Source organism: Dermacentor albipictus, chromosome 1, assembly GCF_038994185.2.
Source record: "Dermacentor albipictus isolate Rhodes 1998 colony chromosome 1, USDA_Dalb.pri_finalv2, whole genome shotgun sequence".
In the NCBI taxonomy this organism is placed as follows: domain Eukaryota; kingdom Metazoa; phylum Arthropoda; class Arachnida; order Ixodida; family Ixodidae; genus Dermacentor; species Dermacentor albipictus.
In genome coordinates this window covers 200,406,632-200,426,220 of record NC_091821.1, presented here as the reverse complement: position 1 = coordinate 200,426,220, position 19,589 = coordinate 200,406,632, and the positions used below count along the sequence as shown (strand labels likewise).

The 19,589-nt window shown below is 49.7% G+C and overlaps 1 protein-coding gene across 1 annotated transcript in view; it reads right to left on the bottom strand.

Annotated features, from left to right (window-relative positions):
• Window positions 1-2,404: 2,404 nt before the first annotated feature.
• Window positions 2,405-19,589, bottom strand: part of LOC139054125 (uncharacterized) — a 47,722-nt gene continuing 30,537 nt past the window's right edge. Inside the window, exon 5 of the mRNA XM_070530713.1 lies at window positions 2,405-3,828. Coding sequence (XP_070386814.1) covers window positions 3,738-3,828 — 91 coding nt within the window. The 3' untranslated portion in view covers window positions 2,405-3,737. The remainder of the gene's footprint in view (window positions 3,829-19,589) is intronic.

The following is a 19,589-nucleotide window of genomic DNA, read 5'->3' as shown; positions in this document are numbered from 1 at the left end:
GAAATTCACCTAGAGTGTCCATACAATTGCTATCACAATAAAAAGGAACACATGCCTTTGCGCAGAATTCCGCATTTGACCCAAGATGGCGGAGTCAGCAGCACTGTCTCCACCATGGAGGAAGGAAAAACTTCCTTCCTCCATGGTCTCCACCCCGAACTGAGAGATGTGGTAAGGTTGCCCACAGATTCTACTAAGAGTGCACCTCATTCTAGTACACACTAGTTTCGCATCCGTGCAGCTTTTGTCGCTTCCGCGCTGCCTGAAACGTACGCGGGCGCCATTGTTTTACGTGAAACTTTATGCTTTTTCCATCGTGCAACCTCACGTGTGGCGCACGGAAGCCCACATCTGAAAATAGCTTCATCTTATAACGCTCACTTGCAGTGAACCATATTAGGGTGAACCATATGCCAGCTGCTTCAGCACGAATAAAACAGCTCAAACAGAAGGATGAGACAAGTTCGTCTTCATGTTCTATCAGTATGGATTTCCAACATTCCATTCGTAGTTCTATGAGTATGGTTCACCAACATTTAATTCGTATATTGCCAGGCTCCAGCTCCAAGATTATGTGCCAGAGACGACAAATGGGGTAGCGAACGAAGCTAATGGCTTCCCTAAGGTTGTCGCTCACGACGGCAAGCATAACCGTTTTTCCAAAATTCAAACTTATTTACTCTTTGCTTGTTTGTATCGGCCGCAGCCATGAAAATCATGGCTAAACTGTATTTAAAGAAAAGTCCGACCCTTACACACGAAAATACGGTAAATAGCCTCTTTCTCAACAATATCGTGCCATATCATACAAATATAAACACATCTGATATTTGACTCAACAGAATCTTATTCTCCTATATTCATATCCAATTAGAAAATTTTGCTATTTGTAAAACCCTAGCAAAATTAATGCAAACATGTTGCCATTAACCGTCAATGTTTCGTCAACACCATAAGCTTCAGCATTTTTATACACTGTACGGACCACACCATTACAACTAGTAAACATCATCTAAAGATGAAAGCAAGAGTGCACATCCTTTCACAAAAAATAGGAATGTGTGGATATTCAAAATTTTTAATATGAATGAAACAGCCTCTGCTATTCAACAAATAATAGATTTCAGAATTTACTATTTGAAGTTGTCAGATATTTTTTTTATTAAATGACAAGATCCTGGGATATCTGTTTGTCAAAACATAGGATAATGACACTTATCGGAGTCTACAGAGAGAAAGCCTAATGCAAGTGGTAACTGTTCAGAATGATTCTGCTGTAGGGGAGTCATGGTTGATTCAAGAGAGCCACCAGTTCCTGTAGCGAATGCTTGAAGTACCAAACTTCTGCTCAATAATTTCCAGTCATGCATTACGGATGCCTTCTCTTCAGGTGGCCTATGAATTTGTTTTCTCAATTTAGGTTACTTACTTTATTTGGAGAATCTTACCATGTTTCATGGCACTGAAAGCCAGGTGGATAAGCAAGGACAGCAGTAGAACGAAAAGGACAACACAAATCATGTTTCGTTACTGTCATTGCCACGATGTGCCAGATATGACCACCTTCCATTTTTTTTCCTCATTTACAAGCTGCCGAGTTGACCGTAACTCCAGTTGTAAACTGCACTACGTGCATCAACTAATGCAAAGACTGCCTCCTGCAATTGATAATTGCGTGGCATCTAGACTGGTCTGGAAGTAAACTTATGTTAGGGGAAAAAAACAAAACAAAACAAAAAAACAGAACCCCGACCAAAATGATGTTAAATATGAGGTTTTACGTGCCAAAACCACTTTCTGATTATGAGGCACGCCGTAGTGGGGGGCTCTGGAAATTTCCACCACCTGGGGATCTTTAACATGGACCTAAATCTAAGTACACGCACGTTTTTACATTTTGCCCCCATCGAAATGCGGCCGCCGTGGCTGGGATTCGATCCCGCAACCTCATGCTCAGTAGCCCAACACCATAGCCACCGAGCAACCACGGCGGGTACCAAAATGGTGTTGTCAAGAGTGTAACATTTCGGCTTAAACACTTCTGTCTAAGCTTCCATATGGAAAGCTTTAACATGGAAGCCAAAACGTCAACTCCTTTGAGAATGCCACATTGATCAGCATTTTGTTTTTTTGTTCCTAATACAATGCCTCCTCCTCTTTTATCCGAACAGAGTCCACACAACTTTTATATAACACTTTCTTTAAATATGAGGAAATGTTCAGATATAATTTGATATTTGAAGGTAGTTTTTTATTTTTTGTATTCGGTTCGATTTGGAAATCTCACTATTGAGCACTTGCACATAGAAGTGAATGCCAGCAGCCCATTTCTGGCTACAGCACAGTCCTTTACTTTTTGTGACAGGCTGCACATTACTTTGCTGAAAGCGCACAGCAGAGAAAATATTTTAGAAAAATATATCTACATCTTTATTTATGCTTCTATGTTTGCAAATTCACCACACTAAATGTAGCTGTAAAACAGAAATAAACAAGAAACAGAAAAGTGATTTGCAAGCAACTATCAAAGGGACACTAAAGAGAAAAATGATTTGAGCTGTGCTAGTAAATTATCCTTCCACAATAATAATAATAATAATAATAATAATAATAATAATAATAATAATAATAATAATAATAATAATAATAATAATAAACACTTGTACTGTAAGACACTTTGTAAGCCAGAAAATATGTAAATATGAAAGACTGGTGGCAAAACCACCATGATGTTCCTGTGCTAGCTTGCTCTGATGTCATTAATTTTAACTCTGCTTGGGCCTAGATAAATTCCTATCTGTAAAAATGGGATACATTGTAGTCTAAGAGAGCCAAAGACTCAACTTCGCAAGTTTCGAAACCTTTACTGAGCCACAATAGCCCAAACACAAAAAAGTACTATGAAATCTGTGATGTCACACCGACTTACAGGTGGTCGGGTTTTGGCATGAAATTAAAAAATGTGAACTTCAACCTTCATTTTCTCTTCTAATAATCAACTTGTTGCTGCAATGTTAACGAAATTGGAGTTCTTCAAGGATACTTCATTAATCTAAACTAATTCAGCGCTTCTCTTTAGTGTCCCTTTAAGCAAAAAAGAAAAGACGCTCATAGAACATTACACATTTGCACTAATAAAAACTGTGGCAGCTAAAAACTGAGTTTTTACACATCTAATATGCAATGTAGAACGCACCATTCTACTATCACTGAAAACTGAAGCAATATGATGTGCCTTGTTTACACCGTTCAAATGATTTCTCATTACTAGACAGTGCAACTCCAGAAATGGGTTCATTAACTGTTAAAAAAAAAGCTTCATATAGCCCCTTAGACTGTTCAGTTTCACTATTCCCCAAAATGGTGCTCTTGACAATTTCTTAACAAACTAAAGAGAGCAAAATGACAGGCGTCCTATACAAATATTTTAAACTATATACAACACATGCAAGCAAACTGCTTGACAACAGGCCATCACAATAAGTGACTGCATGCAGCAAAATGTCAAGTGTCTACAGTTGGGCTCGAATCATTCAAGTAATTACACACTTGCATCTGGCAAAATATACCAGTACACAACAATGCACCCTAACCCTACATGATTCATCCTTGGCACACATCAATAGAATAACTGTCTACATTGGATCACATGAACCAGATAATGTGTGTAGTACCCTGCCCTCCTCTTTTCTATGCCGGAATGAAAAGTTGGAATGTCTCGCAATGGTCAGGAGTAATCAGGAAGGAAAGCCGTAGACGCTGTCAGAATCAGACTCCTCTTTTGGTGTCATGTTGAGCCTTGATTTCACAGAGTCCATGCTGCTTGAGCTGGGAAAGAATGAATAACGAATTTATAAGGTTGAATATTACATCAGTGGTGCCACTCTACAGACTATATGTAGTGTTGAGAGAGAAAAATTCTCAGCACGAGAAGTGAACCAAAGATATTGGCCCACTTTCAGAGCTGTTTACTGGTTATTAGTGTTCATAAACTAGAACAATTTTCTATGCATGGCTTTGACGAAATATCATTGTTGATTGTGGGAGTGACTGACTGGCCAACCAGCACCTCAACTCAAGCAAGTTCAAAGAGTCACTAAAAGCAAAATACATTTACTGTAGCGGGCAATGGCTATTTGTATACAAGTAATGCACATCTGGAAATGTCATACTGCTACAAATATAGTGCAGTGTGTAGAAACTCTATATTTCATTATCATGTGAACTGCACCAAAGTCATTGCTCCACACTGATCCTCGGGCAGTGCGAGCTCATTGTTTTGTCGCTATGAAAGCTACCTGACCTGGTGGTCGGCTTTTCCAACATTATGGGAGTTTTCATAGTGCTACGGCACAATATGTGCGATCACGAAAGGCCAGCAGTGTGAAGACGACGACGACGATTAGATGCTAGCGCGGGCTGTTGCCTCTTGGCCTAGCGCAGCGTATTTTCCTTGTAAATATATTTGTACATAGCTTTTCGTCTGTGTCATCCTACGTAACATATCTGGTGGAAGTGGACGTTCCCTGTACCTCGTCACGGAGCTTCGCAGTGGACGGTACGTCGAGCCTTCCTTCATGGCTCCCGGCGACGACAACCCGACTCCACCGGCTCCGACACCTGCTGCCCCTTCGACGACCTACATCACTCTCCCCGCTACCCGTGATCCTGGCGTATTCTCGGGCCACGATGGGGAAGACGTCGATGACTGGATCAGCCTCTATGAACACGTCAGCCGCAATAACCGGTGGGACCCTACTATTATGCTCGCCAACGTAGTCTTTTACCTCGGTGGCACACCTCGAGTTTGGTATCGCACGCACGAAGATGAGCTCACCAGTTGGGATTCACTTAAGACACAGCTTCGAGACTTGTTCGGCAACCCCTACGGTCAAAAACTTGCCGCGCAGAAGGCGCTTTCCGGCCGTGTGCAGACGTCAACAGAGCCCTATGTCACGTACATTCAGGACGTCTTGGCTCTGTGCCGCAAAGTTGACACCCACATGACTGAGTCAGACAAGGTTTCCCACATCCTCAAAGGCACTGCCGATGACGCCTTCAACTTGCTCGTTTGCAACAACGTAGCCACGGTGGATGCTGTTATAAAGGAGTGCCGCCGCCTGGAACTCGCCAAAAGCCGACGTATTGACCAGCAGTTTGCCCGTCTGCCCAACACCCCCGCGACATCTTCCTGTGCCGACGCTCCTCGTCCCAACAACACTGCCGATGTTACCAGGATCGTCCGGCGTGAGATCGAGGCCGCCTATCCGGCTGCCTTCGACTCCAGTCCCACCAACACATCTGCAGTCACGGTCTCACTGATCCAGGCAGTTGTCCGCCAGGAGTTTGAAAACATGGGTCTTCACACCATCTGCTCGGCCCATCGCCCTGATACCCGCCCGGCCCATCGCCCTGATACCCGCCCGGCTTCTTCGATTTCGCCCCGTCCCGCATCTTCTTACCCACCACGTTTCCGCAACCAATCTGAGTGGCGCACTGCTGACGACAAGCCTATTTGTTTCCACTGCCATCGAATCGGGCACATTTCTCGGCACTGTCGTAGTCGCTGGAGTTCCCCGATCCGGTCTACTTATACTGCCTACTCTCACCCCTCAGGTGGCCCTTCTCGTCCCTATGCCGCACGCTCCGATAATGCCGCCACTGATTCTCCTGCACCGAACCGCCCCTATTCTCGTTCGCCTTCGCCCCAACGACGACAATCTCGCTCTCCCCAGCCCCGTCGCTCCTATTCGCCGACTCCCTTCGGGCGCCGCTCCCAGCCGGAAAACTAGACGATGCAGCGCCTCGAGGTGACGCTGCATTGCTCCCTACGCCGCCAAATCCTCTACTGACTTTGCCCACTCATCTGAACCTTCTTGACGTGCACGTCGACGGTGTTTCCGTGTCTGCTCTCATAGACACTGGGGCGCATTTGTCCGTAATGAGCGCTGACCTTCGTAACCGGCTCAAGAAAATCATCACGCCCGCCACGACGCCTGTTGTCCGTGTCGCCGATGGCGGAACAGCCCCCGTAATTGGTATGTGTACCGCCCGCGTCTCCTTCGCCGATCGCTCAACAATCGTGCTATTCACAGTCATCGCCCACTGTCCCCACGACATCATCCTCGGCTTAGACTTCCTCTCCGCACATTCTGCTCTCATCGATTGTTCCGCCAGTACTCTCCGCCTTGACCTGCCTGTTCTGGATCCTACTGAACCACACCCCAGTCGCCTCAGTTCCGCCGACTTCGTTCGCTTGCCACCTTCGGCACTGACCTACGTTGACCTAGTGTCATCCCCACCAGTCCCCGACGGTCACTACATCGCGGCTCCTATGCAAGACGTCCTCCTTACACACGGGATCACAGTACCCCATACAGTTTTATCTATTACGGCGAATTGCGTCTGCCTGCCAGTGGTCAACTTTGGCTTGACGACACAAGTGCTGCCACGTGGGATGTCTTTGGCCCAGCTTTGTTCGTTCGAGGATCACTCAGTAGCATCCATTGCAGTAGACGACACTTCATCCGATACTTCTCTACCATCGCAGTCGACAAATTGTTCCATCGCTGACTTAGGGAAAATGATTGCCCCCGACTTGCCCTCCGAGCACGTCCTTTAGCCCAAACTACAGCTGTCAAACGTCGCATTAATACCGGCGATGCCCCTCCTATTCATCGCCGCCCGTATCGAGTGTCACCAGCTGAGCGTCAAGTTATTCACGCAGAAGTTCGCAAAATGCTTGCCAAGAACATTATTGAACCGTCATGTAGTCCTTGGGCGTCACCGGTTGTGCTGGTAAAAAAGAAGGATGGCTCATGGCGCTTTTGCGTGGATTATCGGCACCTTAACAGGGTTACCAAAAAGGACGTGTACCCCCTACCTCGGATTGATGACGCCCTTGACTGCCTCTACGGTGCTCGCTATTTCTCCTCTATTGACCTTCGCTCCGGCTATTGGCAGATTGCCGTGGACGATCTCGACCGCGAGAAGACTGCCTTTGTGACACCCGACGGTCTTTATCAATTCAAGGTGATGCTGTTCGGCCTATGTAACGCTCCTGCCACTTTTGAACGCATGATGGACTCCCTTCTTCACGGTTTCAAATGGTCCACGTGCTTGTGCTACTTGGACGACGTTATTGTATTCTCCCCAACGTTCGCTACGCACCTCGAGCGCCTCTCAGCAGTCCTGGACGTTTTTCGGCGAGCCGGTCTGCAACTCAACGCATCGAAGTGCCAATTCGGCCGTCGCCAGATTACCGTCCTTGGACATCTCGTTGATGCGAACGGAGTGCAACCGGACCCAGGCAAGATCCATGCTGTTACGCACTTCCCTGTTCCGACGTGTGTCAAGGATGGGCGCAGCTTCATCGGCCTTTGTTCGTACTTCCGCCGTTTCGTGAGGAATTTCGCCGCCATAGCACGACCACTAACCGACCTTTTGAAAAAAGACTATCCTTTCCAGTGGGGCGATAACGAGGCCTCTGCATTCTCTCATCTAATCGACATTCTCACAACGCCTCCCGTTCTGGCCCATTTCGATCCTTCTGCGCCTACCGAAGTCCGTACTGATGCCAGCGGTCACGGCATTGGAGCAGTACTAGCACAACGCCAGCGTGGCCACGACCGTGTTATCGCTTACGCCAGCAGGCTCCTCTCACCCGCGGAGCGCAACTATTCCATCACTGAGCGTGAGTGTCTGGCCCTAGTTTGGGCGGTTGCGAAATTCCGCCCATACTTATATGGCCGATCCTTTTCCGTTGTCACAGACCATCACGCGCTTTGTTGGTTATGCTCATTGAAAGACTCTTCAGGAAGACTTGGTCGCTGGGCCTTACGCCTCCAAGAATATTCGTTCTCTGTCACCTACAAATCTGGCCGACTACACAAGGACGCTGACTGCCTGTCTCGCTACCCGGTAGACGAGCCTGACGACGCCGACAGTAGTACCGCTGACGGCATTTTCTGTGTCTGCCTTCGCTAACATCGCCGATGAGCAGTACCGAGACCTATCGCTGCGAGTACTCATCGAGCGTCTGCGCTCTACACCTACCGATGCATCCGTTCGCCGATATGTCCTCCAGGGCGGCATTCTGTACCGAAGGAGCTTCCTCCCTGATGGCCCTGATCTTCTTCTTGTCGTGCCAAAACATCTACGACAGGCTGTGCTCTTTGAGATGCATGACGCACCCACTGCAGGACATCTTGGGGTAACCCGCACGTACGACCGCGTCCGCCGCCGCTTCTATTGGCCTGGTCTCGCTCGCTCCGTTCGACGCTATGTTGCTGCCTGTGATCCCTGCCAGCGTCGGAAGACACCTCAGGTGCTACCTGCCGGTCATCTCCAGCCGATCACCGTCCCTGTGGAACCGTTCTTTCGTGTTGGATTAGACCTGCTCGGTCCCTTTCCCACGTCATCCTCTGGGAACAAATGGGTAGCCGTCGCGACTGATTACGCCACCCGATACGCTATCACTCGGGCTCTCCCTACCAGCTGCGCCACTGACGTCGCGGACTTTCTCTTGCGTGACATTATCTTGCTTCATGGCGCCCCGCGACAGCTGCTTACTGACCGTGGTCGAAACTTCCTCTCGAAAGTTATCGCTGACATTGTGCGTTCCTGCTCCATTCAACACAAACTGACTACTTCATACCATCCTCAAACCAATGGCCTGACAGAGCGGTTAAACCGTACTCTTACCGATATGCTGGCCAAGTACGTTTCCAAGGACCACCACGACTGGGACTTTGCCCTTCCTTACGTAACATTTGCGTACAATTCTTCCCGGCACGACACCGCTGGATTTTTTCCCTTTTATCTCCTGTACGGTCGCGAACCTACCTTGCCCCTAGACACGGCACTTCCTCCTGCTGCGGTCTCAACAAGCGAGTATGCGCGCGACGCCATCGCCCTCGCCGACCATGCACGCCAGCTTGCCCGTGCTCGACTTACGGCCTCACAGACCTCTCAGCAGTGTCAGTACAACGCCTGCCATCGTGACGTACAGTTTTCACCTGGTGCGCTCGTGCTCCTGTGGTTGCCCTCTCGTCACGTCGGACTTTCAGAGAAACTTCTTTCGCGATACACAGGGCCCTACCGCGTGCTGCGCCAGGTGACGCCTGTGACTTACGAAATTGCTTCTGTGGGCTCAACCTCGTCCTCTCCTGTGGCATCTAGTGATGTCGTACACGTCAGTAGGCTCAAGGCCTACTACACTGCTTCCGAGTCCGATCTTTAGTTGCTCCGGGACGGCGCTTTTGCAGCCGGGGGTAGTGCTACGGCACAATATGTGCGATCACGAAAGGCCAGCAGTGTGAAGACGACGACGACGATTAGATGCTAGCGCGGGCTGTTGCCTCTTGGCCTAGCGCAGCGTATTTTCCTTGTAAATATATTTGTACATAGCTTTTCGTCTGTGTCATCCTACGTAACAATATCTTTCAGAAGTTAACAACCCACAACTGGTGCTATAAAAGCTGGGATACAGTAACCAGGGCCACTGTAAATAATCTGATGATTCATGCTGGTGCAAGCCTCTCTCCAAGAAGATGACCCCGCTCAAAACACAATTACGACGCAGGACCACACTATGAGCAAAGCTGGATGTCCTTCTGGACAAAGTCAGAAGATTTAGCTCAGGAATCGAGTGCACTGCTTGTTTAGAGAGAAAAGAGTACCTTTCAAGCGAATCCAGAAACTTGACAAGTACAGCTTCGCTACTGCTCAAGTAAACAGCCAAGTAATCAACCCCAGTCAACCTTCCCCAACCTTTATCTAATTATAGCACAATGTATGCTACACGAATGAAGTTACCGAAGCTTAAGCTTGAGATATTTGACAGGCATCACCAAGACTGGCATTTTTGAACCAATTTGAATCTGCTGTCTACATGAACTAGAAGCTAAGGCACGCTGAAAAGTTCTATTACTTGAGTCTTGTAAGTGGACAGGTTTTGTCTGCAGTGTTTGGAGTGATGGAAAGTGACGAGTGCAACAAGGACGCAACGGAGATTCTATGCAAATTGATTTTTGTACACGGACATTTCAAAGCCCTCACTGACTTGAAATCTGTTTTGTCATCATCCAAAACCACATATTCAGTATGTCACATGAGCATGAGATAATCCCTTTGCAGCCACTAGCATTTCTGTGGTGCCTGACCTGCTCCCCCTTCACTACGAGAGCCCTTCAGCACCTCTTTTACCACCATATAAATGTTCTCCCCCAACGAACACTGTGACAGTGACAGTTATAAAGGCGAAGCTAACACCCCTTACCAGGTTTAAGGGGTCCCTGAATAACCCTCAGCTTGAAAATGAATTACATAGTGGCTGATGTGTACTAGTGCATAATAAACATATAGCCACAAGAATTATTTGAAATGATGCAGTAGTAGCCAATTTACAGGCGTTAGATGAATGACTACACAGCTGTTGCCGTTTCCCACTCGCCTTTGCTACCTTCCCCAAATCTATGTAGTGCCGCAAAAACTATGAGTTGCATCAACACACCAGAAGAAAAGCTCCTTCACTATCTGCCTCTAATGGCCCCTACGTGACGCCGACTGAATGGAAGCTTCATGAAAGGTTTAGTGGCACACAATGCGCAAGCACCCCTCTATTCTTTATATACAGTACACAGTCACCTCTCATCATATTGGAACTGTCGTCCCTTGTCAACTAATCAATAGACAGCCTTTACAACTACTGACGTCACCTGGAGACACTCTGCTGACATCACTATGTGGGGAAAGGCACCGGAAAGGCCACGAGAGGAGCACAGGGTTGTTTTTTGAATTTGTGGTGCCCTCATGGCACATAGTGCTGTCGTGGTGTTCTGACGGCACATAGTGCTGTCATGCTCGCAAAAGATGATTGCCACCACATTCTCTACACAATGCGCGCGTTTATTTGTAATGTACAAAAAATGTCACAGGTGGTCCAGGTGTCCTTTAAAGTACTTTACACTAGTACATTTCACAATGCTATAAAGGTTGGCACCACATTTATACAAATGACTCAGTAACATCCACTTCTTCTACAATAGGTGTCTGGAATAAATACCCTAAAAGAACAAATTTAGCAGGGCTCGCAGGGTAACTGAAGTGCTGGAGTGGCACATCGTTACTCATCGCAAGTGGTGTTCATGGCTTTCTCTAAAAAGGGATAGGTCAGCCTTCGTGAGAGCCGTTGTGTGTAAATTTCAACGTGATCTCTGATGCAGCAACAGTACAGACATATTCGAAATATCAACCAAGAAAGTGATTTTTACATGCAGAGTGACCTTGCAAGGAGTCATCATACACGTCGACACTGTATTTGACTACTAAATGTTGCCCATACAAACTACTTCTTTCAATATATGTGATCGACACGATTGCCACTGTGTGGTTTATGCGATACTATATCAAGTTTTGTGCATCTGCAAGTGCTTTAGTGACAACAAGAGCAGTCCTCAAGTCTTTAAGACTATGTGGCAGCTCCACACGCAATGAAAGTGCGATTAGTCTTCCACCAGTGCACACGCCTTAACCAGACTTCAGTCTCCTCTTACCATGTGTGCTTGTTACGTGTGTGCTGTGTGCACTTGTACCATGTAGGAGTGTGTCATTTAATGCATCACCCTCATCACCATGCTAGGCGCAATAGCCAGGTGAACATCTCCAGTACCAATAAGGAATGTCTCCTTCATTTCTTTATGGACAAAACTAAGCCAAATGATTGTTTAATAAAGATTACATTGCTCCTGAATCTCTATGAGAGCAGGCAACTTGAGCACAGTAACTTATAGCAAACAATCCTGGACACTTTCTTTGAAGTCAGCTTTAGAAGATGTCGACATAGTGCTTCCACTCCCATTCTGACGTCACGACTAGCAAGCAAAAGTGAAAAGCAGAAATCATTTGCTTGATGGCATGGCAGTGTGAAGCAAGTAGCATAAAATCTACCCAATTCTCAGCCACACCATTTGGTGCACATGACCAAAGTGCCCAGGATGAGGCACGATAGAATTTTCATAAAGACCAGTAAACCTCAAGAAATTCTCAGTTACTTTTAGGTTCTTCATCTTGCTCAGTTTCCCATGGAGGAGCTTCCTAACATTTGTGAATGCCACTATAATAAGAGGTGCTCCTGTTTGGGTAGTTGACAAGAGCACTAACCCTTCTTTCAACTTCCTTGATATTCAGGTAAGAAGAGAAGCAATTTTGAAGAAATACATATAAGCCACTTGTTTCATTCTTTATGCGATCTGCACCCGGAGCTGCAGGTTCCATTCCTCTCATAGGGTGTTTTCTTTTTTCACATACTACTCCACATTTCCTTCTTTGCAAGATCAAGAATAATGCCAGTCATAGCTTCTTGCCTTATGTTTACATTTCTTTCTTGCAATGCTTTCCTCATACATTTTCAAGCAGTCACTTCTGCCTACCTGTTCATCACAAATAAACATAAATTCTATGCACTTTCCTGTATCATAGAGTAAGATTGCTCAGCAGTAGCAATTGTATCCCAATAATTATAGGATGAGGCACTAAGTATATTAGATATTAGAACCCTTAACTATACACTGGCAGCAAGTCTATCAATATACCAGTAGAAGCATGCATTGCATTAAAGGAGGAGTAGGGAACTGTCTCAATTTTCCCCCTAAGTGTGCTGCATGAAGTATTTCAAAGAGATCGGTTGCTGATTATACTTTTTAGTATGATGGCTGCAAACATTCCATAAATACAAATTTTGAAGGTTATTTCGATCCAGTTGTCTGTCCTACTACTATTTAGACAAGATTCAAAGAAAGCAAAGGCTGGATATGAACTTTTGCAGCTGAATAGACATTTTCCACTCATCAGCACCTTAGCACGCCAAAGTGGTCTCACATTATGATTAAAACTAAGTAGACTTGCACTATCTGCAGAGGCAGTATGGAGCAACACTTATCCTAGGAAAAATTTGACTATTCCACTCCCCCAATACTTCTCTTCCTGCCTCAAACCCTTACATCAGGGTACATACGTAGTAGATAGCGCCTCATGAGCAGTGGCACTTTGACGTGTATTGGGGAGGGTGGAGTTGCGTGGCATTCACGTAGTTCAAGAACAAAGGCAAGGACAGTTGTCTGGGCTGCACAGAAGGGCTTTTCAGGCTGCGTGTGTCCCTTGGCAGCACGTCTGAGACGTCTGGTATACACTAATGCCTGACCACCACAAGCCTTCGGGCATGTTCACTCCATATAAGAACCAGACGGTGCATATTGTATGCATAAAGTTTTCTGGCTACTGCAGGCGTAGACTGCAATAATGTTTCAGTTGACAGCAAATTTTTCCTTGAATGCTTGATTACACTGGTGCACGTTGTAATTTGCACCCATGAAAAATATGCAAGATCAGTCAGTGGCTAAACTGGAAAATTAATTGATAAGTCTTCAAGTCCTAAACAACTGTATCCATGAAATGAAGGAATTGAAAAAGTGGTTAGCAACAAATCCATAATAACGTGGCAGAACAAACTGCATTTATACAAATATTTACAGGACATTAAAATTTTTTTGCCATTTTAGGGTTATACATGCCAGAACTGCAATATAGTTATAAGGCATGCTGTTGTAGGGGACTACCGATAAATTTTAACCATATGGGGCACTTTATCGTGCACCCAATGCACAGTACACTGGCGTTTTTTTTTTTTCATTTTGCTCTCAGCAAAATGTGACCGCTGGGGTCAGTATTTTACCCTGCATCCTCGGGCTTACTTAGCAGCTCAACATCAAAGCCACTATGCCACCACAGCGGGTATTTATTGGAAATTATTATGCTTTCATATATATTAAGAATGATTTAATATTAGGTGGCAATCATTCACACAATCACTACAATGGCTGCAAGTAATGAAAAGGTATAGTATCGTCACGTGTAGCCTGTTGCGATTTCACATACCCAATCTGAGCTCATAAATCCAAACAGCACGCTTAAAGAACCCGAAACACTTTTCTAGTTAATCATAACATGGCCTCACAATTAAAGTTCATTATGCCACGAATCTCATGCAGCGAAAGTTTTTCGAATCCTTCGACTACAAGTGGAGTTATCACACTGATACCCGGCTTTCTCTCTCTTTTCATTGCCGCTAGCGCGCCGGAAGCTACACAGCAGAGAAGCCAAGAGGGCAAAGACCTGGCTAAAGGTTGAGTGTCGTGGAAGTGAAAGGACTCGTCACAGCACTCCGTGGAGATCGTGGTAGACTACGCTACGCAGCACACCGCTGCCACCTCAGAGGCCACACATAGCAGATGTAGCTATAATGCAGTGCAATGACGAAATTATTTTTAATTAATTAACTTGTAGGGTTTGTGGGGATTTGGGGAATTCGACGCGCCACTGCGCGGGCACATTTCACCCATGTCTGTAATCCAAGCCACGTCGCCCTTGCTCCGAACCGGTTTTAGCGGTGGCGCTTCACTCGCGATGGTTTGTGGTGAGGGCGGAGCTAGTGACGTCACGCAGCAGCCCCTCGTGGCTGCTGCCGTGACGGTACCGGCCCTCTTTCTCCTTGGGACAGCACCCGGTACGTACGATGCTCTCTCTCATCCGCCGACACCTTTGTGACTAGGATTGAGCTCACGCACGGTGCCTTTGCTCGTGCGGGGAGTGCGTACCTCGTGTTGTTTCCTATCCCGACGCTAAGCCTAAGAACGGGTGCCTAGTGCTCGCGCGAGGTCGTACCACGCCGAGCCGCACTCATCGGAGGCCCAAGCCGAAGGAGATTGCCCGAGCTCTCGCGAGTTGGCCCATTGGTTATTGCCAGAGCAAGTAGCATAGCCGCCGGGACTTTTCCTAGCAGCGCGTCCCAGCTTGAGCCTGTGCTCTCGCAGCGACGTGCTACAGGCACCCCTAGCTGTATTTTTCGCCCTTGGTGCGGGACCCCTTTGGTTCCCCGCCGTCCCGGGACCGGGCGTTTGTGCAGTGTTGGGTGCCGTTGGAAACAATAAACGGTTTCCCTCACTTTAGGGCAATACTGTGTTTTGCGTGCGTCGCTCGGTAGCCCCTCGTGGCCTGAGCTCGCGCGCAGCGGCGCTAGAGGCTGACGGCTGACGCGGCCCTGTGGCTCGGTAAGCTCGAACCCGCGGTGGTCGGTACTCCTGTGAGACTCGAAGACCCCACACTGGCGCCCAACGCGGATTCAAAGGCTCATTAAGCCTTTGTCTGTGCTTAGCCGAGTTAGTACGCCTTTGCATATTATACTTGCCACGTTATGTCTGCTAGGCCGAGTGACCTTTGTCACTTGTTAGGTGACTTTTGCCCTTTGTTACCGCGAGCAGACGCCGCGTTGCTCGATACCGGGGCCAGTGCTCCCCTTGAGCAGCGAACTTATGCACCCTCACATGTCGCAGCCCCCTGTGGGGACGACAACACGAGGCGCTACGTACCAGCTCCCAGTGGAGCAGTAGCGTTGTTTGGGAACGGGGCCAGAGCCCTCCCCGAACAGTGCACACCAGCACATTCGTCTGCCAGGACTCCCTTCGGAATGCAAGGCAGTGCGATGTCGCAGCGCTCTCGATCGGCTCCCTGTGGAGTTTACGGAGCGCGGCACGGAAACGGGGCCTTAGCCCTCTCCGACGTTTGCCCGATGGCTGCTACTCAAATGAGCAGCCAAAACCAGTGGTCTGCCACGGCCCCCTGTGGGGATTACAATGCTGCAGCCACGAATTTCGCTCATTCGTCTTCCTTTGGAGTACATTCGGTTGTGCCCAGTGGCGCAACCTTCGAGCGCGCACCTGTTTTGTCGACGCTGGCTGCAAGCGGCCTAAGCAATTCACGTATAGCTGCCTCAAGAACGACAACAGGCGCACCCCGATAGGAGCCCGTTTTGCTCTGGGGCTGGCGGCGCCGCGGCCGGTATCCCTGTGGAAACCACGCCGCTGATCGAGCTGGAGGACGGTTCACCCTTGCTCGACCACGCCGCTAACGTGCCAACGGTTCCCTTTGGAGCAGGCGCACAGACGCTGTTGCAAAACGCCGCTGAAATGATTCAGTCACTCTCGGGGGCAGTTAAGGCGCTTTCGGCTGTCCCGAAATGCGCACACCCCGCTGTACGGTTGGCAGTCCCGACTTACAGCGGATACGGTGACATGCTCAGTGCCACGGATTATTGCGACTCCCTGGTACGCTACCAGATGGCAAATCGTTTGGAGGATCAGGAGGTGCTGGAACGCGTCGTTCCCGTAGCACTGACACGGCGGCTAGGTGGTACCGGCTTTCCGGATACCGTGCAACAACCCTCGAGGAGTTCCGCGTGGCATTCCTGCGCGAATTCCTGCCCGCTGACTACCAGAGTAGGATGCGGCGAGAGCTTGAGCTACGTACACAAGCTCCTGACGAGTCGCTTCAGGAGTACGTACGCGCGATGCAAGACCTTTTCTTAATCGCTAAGCCCAATGCTTCGAACGAGGAACGCGTCGAACGGGTGATCAGGCAGGCACATCCGACCTTTTCGGCGTACCTGCGCGGCGGCCGCTTCCGAGATTTAGAAGAATTGGCCGCCGAGGCAAAGCGCATTCAAGGTGACATTCTTGCCGCGCGAGCCTATCGCCCACCGCCGCCCGCCAGCGAGGCCCTTGAGCCACGCTGCGCGTGGGGAGGGCCTGTGCCCCTCCCCCAACGGCAACAACCCGGCCAAGCTGCCTTTGCGGCTACAAGCGGGTGTGTTTGGGAACTGAGCGCGCGCGCTCTAGATCCCTACACGTACGGGAAACGGGCAGCCTGTGCTGCACCACTGCCCGAAATGCATGCGCAGGGACGCACTTCGACCCAGCGCATCGCAGAGGCGGACGCTCGTGATAACAGGCCCTTTGGTCCAGCAGCGAGTCGACCCCGGCAGGGAGCTGAGGCCGCTCCGCCTCGGGAAAGGTACCGTGGCGGAGTGCGCTGTTTTCGCTGCCAACAACGAGGGCATATAGCAAGGGACTGCACCGCGCCCAGGCCTCCTGCGAGGTCGGGAAACGGGAGTGCGGGTCGCTCGTGAAGGCACGAGCGACCGAAACCTTGCTTGTCCCGTCGGGGTATCGCGCAGGTTGTGTTGCTGGGGCGCACGCGCCCTTTATTCCGGTGACCATTGTCGCCCGCGAATTTCCTGCGCTGTTGGACACGGGCGCAAGCGCTTCGTTGTTTGGCGAACAGGTGTTATCCCACTTGCAGAAGCACTCAGTGCGCTTGCGGGATTGCCGAACGACATTCAATCTTGCGAAAGGCGTGGCCCATTCGGTGGGCGCCGCAAGGCTGACTGTCAGGTGGGGAGAGCGAATGAGACGCACGCGTTTCGTTCATCTCCCCGGGCTCAGTGTTCCTGTGATCTTCGGAAGGGACTTTCTCCTTAAAACAGGAATCGTTGTGGACATTGCGAATGGCAGCTATCGCGACGGACCGTTCACGTTGCTAAAGCCGTTCATCAGCCCGCCGGCGTCCGATCTTGCCTGTGCAGATGGGGCGTCGGAAACGTGTCGCGCGCCGAGTTCGGGGGCAAGCCCTCGAGCTGTGCGCTCGCCTGCTGCGACTCCCCTTTGGGAACGAGAGGCACAGCACGAACCACGTCGCGCGCAGAATTTGGGGGCAGGCCCCTGCGCTATGCGCTTGTCGACTCAAAATCCCCATTGGGATCGAGCGACACGGCACGAAGGGGCACCACATCCTCTGGCCGCCTGTGCGGTTCATTTGGATGATACACAGAAGGCTCGCTTGTCGGCACTGTTATGCCAGCACGAAGAGCTCTTCACCGATCAGCCTGGCTGTACCGATTTGGCGAGCCACACGATCGAAACTGGAGACGCGCTTCCTTTGAAGTGTAACCCCCGGCCCGTCAGCCTAGCCAAGAGGCAGGTGATCGATGGCTTGCTGGACGAGATGCTATCGGCCGACACTATCCGCCGCTCGTACAGCGCCTGGGCGTCTCCAATTGTGTTGGTGCCTAAGAAAGATGGCAGTCATCGCCTGTGCGTATACTACCGCCGTCTGAACGGAGTGACTCGTAAGGATGCCTATCCGCTCCCCACGATTAACTCCGTCGTAGGAACCCTGGGCAGTGCGAGGTACTTTACTACGCTGGATGCCTCTAAAGGTTACCTACAGGTCCGGATGGATCAACGTGACCGGTGCAAAACCGCGTTCACATCCCACAGAGGGTTATTTGAGTTTACTCGTATGCCCTTTGGTCTATGCAACGGTCCTGCGACCTTTCAGAGACTCATGGACCGCGTCCTCGGGGAAGCAAAGTGGTCATACTGCATGTGCTACCTCGACGACATCGTGATTTATTCACGAACCTCCGAAGAACACTTGGCCCATGTTGCCGATGTGCTCGAGAGGGTGAGGGCCGCCGGGATGACTTTGAATCCTGCGAAAGCCCAACTAGCGCAAACCCGAGTTCAGTTACTGGGGTTTACGCTGGGCGGAGGCTCCATTGAGCCGGACCGGGAGAAACTTCGGGCAATCCTCGATTTCCCCGCGCCCAAGGATGTACGTGGCCTTCGCCGCTTTTTGGGAATGGCCAACTTTTACCGGTCATTCATTCCGTCCTGTGCCCGAGTGCAGGCACCCTTGAGCAAGCTCTTGGGTAAGTCGGCCGAGTGGCAGTGGGGACCTGAGCAGCAGCAGGCCTTTCGCCAACTGTCTAGCGCCATTGCGGAGACAGCGCAGCTCAGACTCCCCGACCTGACCAGACCGTTCGTTGTCCAGACCGACGCGAGCGATCTGGGTTTAGGAGCAGTCCTCCTACAGGAATACGATGGTGTGTTGCAGCCGTTGGCCTTTGCCAGCCGCTCCTTGATTCCGGCAGAGAGGAATTATTCCGTGACCGAGAAGGAGTGCCTCGCTATCGTGTTTGCACTACGTAAGTTCGATGTGTACCTTGATGGAACGAAATTCGTAGTGCAGACGGATCACAGTGCGCTCAGTTGGCTGATGCGGCTCCGTGAGCCTGCTGGCCGACTGGCGCGCTGGGCTCTCCTGATACAGCATTATGACTTTTCAGTGCAGTATCGAAAGGGGAGCACCAACGTGGTAGCTGACGCGCTATCCCGTGCCCCATTGTGCACCAAGAGCATTCCTCCAGGTGTTACAGCCACTGCCGGTGCCTTTGCGCCAGCAAGCGTCGGGGGCGAAACGAGCGCAGAGAGAGGCGAGTCCGCAAGCGGGCAAACCTGTCATTCCGCTCTCCAGGCAAGCAGCGCGCCGCAAAACGAGCGAGCGGGGGAGCTTCTCAAAAGCGAACCTACAACGCCGTTGGCTGCAGTCCTGAGTGGGGACGAGACCAGACTCCCCTTTGGGAGAACTGGAATCGCATTCAGCAGGCAAGAGTTACTGAAGGCCCAGCAAATTGATTCGTTTTGTCGCGGAGTGAGCGACGGTCTCAGGGAGACGGAGCGCCGAGACGCTGCTGGTAGTGCGGCGGGCGCAGGGGGGCCCGAACCAGCGTGTGTCGCTGGGTCCCCCGCGGATTCATATTTGCTGGATCACGATGGGCTCCTGCTGAAATACATAGCTACCGATGACGAGGCTGTGGACCCGTTTAAGGTGGTTATCCCCAAGAGTCTGAGAAG